Source organism: Carex rostrata, chromosome 30 (assembly GCF_964058835.1).
Source record: "Carex rostrata chromosome 30, lpCarRost1.2, whole genome shotgun sequence".
NCBI classification, from domain to species: domain Eukaryota; kingdom Viridiplantae; phylum Streptophyta; class Magnoliopsida; order Poales; family Cyperaceae; genus Carex; species Carex rostrata.
Window position 1 is genome coordinate 5,345,215 of NC_135947.1, and position 4,760 is coordinate 5,349,974.

At 34.8% G+C, this 4,760-nt stretch overlaps 2 protein-coding genes across 2 annotated transcripts; both read right to left on the reverse strand.

The window, feature by feature from the left end:
- Positions 1-1,007: 1,007 nt before the first annotated feature.
- On the reverse strand, positions 1,008-2,426 carry LOC144546762 (anthocyanidin 5,3-O-glucosyltransferase-like). Its single transcript, XM_078295310.1, is given in 3 exon segments — positions 1,008-1,681; positions 1,684-2,216; positions 2,417-2,426. Coding segments are annotated over 3 exon segments (1,002 nt in total). The 3' UTR covers positions 1,008-1,222.
- LOC144546991 (MLP-like protein 423) lies at positions 2,367-3,480 on the reverse strand. The gene is made up of 2 exons (XM_078295591.1): positions 3,203-3,480; positions 2,367-2,866 (listed from the first exon to the last, which is right to left on the reverse strand). The coding sequence occupies exons 1-2, from the start codon at positions 3,381-3,383 to the stop codon at positions 2,595-2,597; spliced, it is 453 nt and encodes a 150-aa protein (XP_078151717.1). The 5' UTR covers positions 3,384-3,480; the 3' UTR covers positions 2,367-2,594.
- Positions 3,481-4,760: the final 1,280 nt, after the last annotated feature.

Consider the following 4,760-nt stretch of genomic DNA (forward strand, 5'->3'; position numbering starts at 1 on the left):
CTAGGCAATCATTTAAAGATCAATTTTTATATTTTCTCAATTATGCTGAAAGGTCTCAATTGTTCATAAGAAGAACATTAACCACATTGGGACAAAATAAGCTTATCAGTGCCTTACAAAATGAGCACATAAGAAGAAATTTTAAAAAGTGAAAGGCAAATGCCAATAGAGGAGGGGCATCGAGTAATATATCTGCAACAACCTCAATGTAAGGGTGAATTTGTGTAATGAAATCTGATAATGCACCCAGTCACTCGATGTTATTTTGGATTCTGGTTAACTAATCTGATCAATGCATTTTTTTTTAAACATAGTTTGCAGAAACTACTGATGTCTTGTCTAGATATCAGCAAAAAATGATCCATTTAATATGGAATTCACACAATTTTAATTGACTTTTCAGTAGAAACTTTTAAAGCTGGTTTCATAATCCTTGAAGATAACTTCCGAGCATTTTTGTACTTGGAAGCTCACCTCAACCAGAATATCATAGTTTATGCAAATCATGGTTTTTCTTTCAATCTAGTTGTTAAGGTAACACCAAGAACTTTGTTAAACAAGAAAAAAATGATCTGATCATGAAACATGATTTAGAGGCGGCAGATGAAAGATATTTTAAGACAAGCAAGCACTAATTTTACCACAACAAAAATAGCCTGCTTGCACACTATATTCCTAGTTCAAGCATTCTAAGAACACAGAGGCACGGTATACAGGAGCTTAAAGAATTACTTGTATAAAGTTTTCCTTGTTATCATAGTGACTATAGTAATGTAGTTCAATTATCAGTTTTGTTGAAGCACGACACCTTAAAATGGTTGTAACTTGTATGGGCCGAATGAAGAGATGTTTGAGCATTTAAGCAGGAAATAGGCCAATTAAAATAACCAGTAGAAATTAATCAGAGCAGTACAAGCTCGAAGACCAAAGTATATAGCTCCAACAAATTGCTTCACGACTGTGTCCGTTTTTGGAAATAATGTTTGATAAAGGAATAGATGAAAGAATAAGACAACAATTTCTATTTTTATTTAAGAAAAATAATACCTTTTTAAATCCTATACTTCATCAGTGATCAAACATGATCTGAGCTAAAAGTTCCCTGACCTCTTTCTGATACAATACAAAAATAAAATACTTTGTTCTTTAAACTGAAGTGAATTTAATCAAAATCAATTCCAACACTAGCATTCCGTACCAAGCACATCACACATATCTATTTTTAGTTCAAACATTCTAAGAACTCAGCAAAAGCACCGAAAGATGACCCCCCTTCTTTCATGGCCTTAATTGCACTTTCCTTCATCTCCATCATTCGATTCCTGAGTTCCAAGGCCCCCTCAGACACAATGATCCATTTTACTTTAGCTTCTAATTCATCTGCCTGCACGAAACCTTCATCATACCCCTTCAATTCAATGCCGATCTTCATTTCTTCTACCAAGAACACCTTATTCATCTTCTGCTCTGCATACAATGGCAAGCATATCATCGGTACACCAAAACTCACTGCCTCCAGTGTGGAGTTCCAACCACAGTGACTCACAAAATCACCAACTGCCTCATGTTTTAGAACCTCAACCTGTGGAGCCCACTGTTTCATAATCATGCCCCGATCCTTGGTTCTATCCAAGAATCCTTCTGGCAACAGTATATCGAGATCAGGCTCAGGCTCAGTGGTTGCTTGAAGATTTTTGCTGGGTCATGATTTGGTGGGTTCCGCACAACCCAGAGGAATCTCTGGCCACTATTCTCCAACCCAATTGCAATCTCCTTGAGTTGCTCCCTGGAGAAAGAACCCATGCTGCCGAAGCAGAGAAATACCACGCTTTTCTTTGGCTGAACATCCAACCATAATTTACAGCGATGCTGCTCTTGTTTTTTTGTTACACCAGAAATTAACAGGCCGATGAAGTAAATAGATGGTGTGGAATGGTTTGGAAAACAAAGCCCATCTTTCAGGGCCATGACAGCTCGAGGCTCCAATGACTCAAATGAGTTAACAAATATCCCCTTTCCCTCTGTTAATCTATCAAAGAGGTTATTATGCTGCTCTGTTTCAGGATCAATAGCTTCTTCTGGGATATGTGATGGTGGAAATGGTGGAACACCAACGAAGACTAGCGGGGTTTTACTTTTAGCATTGTCCTTTATAACTTCAATAGAGAGCGTGGCACCTAATAAATTATGTTGATGTATAATGTTGATGTTATAGCCTACATGATTACAATGGAAAGGAAAGCTCGCAATAAAATATTCTGCTTGCAAGTGTTGAACCAAATCAGCCGCGTCAAGTATCAATGAAAAAAATCCAAGAGCACTTTATATATATGGGAGTTTAAAGCGACAAATCAACAATTAATAGATAAGAAAAAGGTTCATATATATTTATTCAATATTCATAGGGGAACAGTACGCTCATGCATTACTATCAAATTAAATCAACAACATCTACCTTGTAAAACAGCCCATAAATATATATATGTTCCATGAATCGTTCACCACTCTGCCTTAAACATTATTATTAATAATTATATCTTGATTATATAGATTTTTCATCATGGCTTCATATATAAATATGTAGTCGATGCTGGCTAGTTGCTTTGGAGATGGGCATCTAGACCATTGAAAGTTTTAACAGCTGCCTCTTTAATTGCCTCCGGCTCGGGGACCTCATCGCTCGCCTTATCATACTGGAGAGTCCATTTGATCAAACTCCCCTCGCCCTTCGGTGTAATGCTCAGAGTTGCCCTGAAGTTCTTGTACAAGCTGAGAATCTCGCCATCTATTACGCTGTACGATACCAGCTTGTTCTCCTCCTCCACTGCCTCCACCTTCTCCTTTGCGAATGTCACCAACGGTGTCCCTGCAATCAACCCAATTATATATTCAATCATGGTTGGTAAATTTAATTAGATTCAGCCTACTTGTTTCTGTACTTAATTTTTATTTTCTACAGATATATATGGATTCATTCTCATCATTTACATTGTGAAAGTATTGTAGTGTGTAAATTAACATAATAAAAAGACAGCACTTTGTTGCCAAATTTTGAATTAATTATTATTTCATTGTTGAGTGCAATCTTTATTACTATATCTAGTTAGTAGAAAAAAAAAAGTTCGATCAAAATTAGATGTCCTTATTAGAGAATAATTAATTTATTCTTATGAAATTAATTAAACAGGCAAATAATTAATACCTGGGGCATAATTGACTAGGCGTACGGATCCAACGCTCTTGCCGTCGCCCTCCAAAATGTCGATGCTCTTGTATTGCTCAGGGAAGACCTTGGGGAACAAGTCGGTGGAGCTGCGTATCGCTTCCCAGAACTTCTCCGGAGCAGACTTCACCTCCACTTCCACCTCACTCTTTGCTGCCATTTCAATTACTAGACTAAAGAGTGCTAGCTAGCTGATTTATCAATAAATAATTAAGGCTCTCTCTTTCTCTAGTGAAGACTGAAGACTGAAGACTGAAGAATGAATACAGGAGATTGGCTGAGGGTCGAGTTCTTATAGAGCTCAAAATTAATTAATTCGGATCTGAATTTTGATGTGGTGGTCCCTTTTGGAGCTAGAGGTAGCAACTAGCAATAATTACGACATATAATAGGATATGGAATCAACGACCAAGCCGATTTTTTTATTTATATCCAAAAAAATATATAAATTTAAAAAACTAACTAAACCTTTTGTTTATTTCGAAAACTATTCAAATCGGAAAAAAAAAATTTCCGGTTTCAATACCAATTTCCGGAAATTGGATATTAAATCCGGAATAATTTTTTCCGGATTTAGGATTTTTTTTTTCCGAATTTTTTTTTTTTTTTTAGGAAATTTTTTTTTCAGATTCTTTTTTTTTCATTTTTCAGTTTTTATAAGTTATTTATTTTTTGTATTGAAGTATTATAAATATTTAATATATTTTTTTAAAAATAGATGGAATACTAAAGAATGCTACAAATAATGCGGATCAACATTTTTCATGCCGAATTTTTTATGGCCAGAAGAAAAATTAATATAATATAATATATGTATATGTATATGTATATGTATATGTATATATAATATAATATATGTATATATATGTATATATATGTATATATAATATAATATATAGAGATAGGCTAATGTGCTTCCATAAGCACTTGGCCCGAAGTGCTGCCACCCCATTTTTAATTTTTCAAAATCCAAACAGTCGATCCGAACCGTTCATCTTGTTCTCCATATTAATATATGCTTGGAGACCAAATTTTACATTTTTTGGAATTTTTTTGCTATTTATTAAGCCACTTTGAAAATCGCTGATCCAACGGTGAACCCCTGATTTTACTGTTTGGCAAGCCACCGTTGAATCAGCGATTTTCAAAGTGGCTTAATAAATAGCAAAAAAATTCCAAAAAATGTAAAATTTGGTCTCCAAGCAGATATTAATATGGAGAACAAGATGAACGGTTCGGATCGACTGTTTGGATTTTGAAAAATCGAAAATTGGGTGGCAGCACTTCGGGCCAAGTGCTTATGGAAGCACATTAGCCTATCTCATAATATATATGTTAAAATGTGCTTGCATATCAAATTTTATATTTTTTTGAATTTTTTTACTATTTATTAAGTATTTAACAAAATCGCTATATTCATATCATTGAATTTTTGTACCCATCTTAATAAATAGTGACACGGTCCAGAATTCAACAGAAAATCAGAACAGTTCCAGAAGCAGTTCAAATGTCTAAAACAGCCACATGTGACATGCTG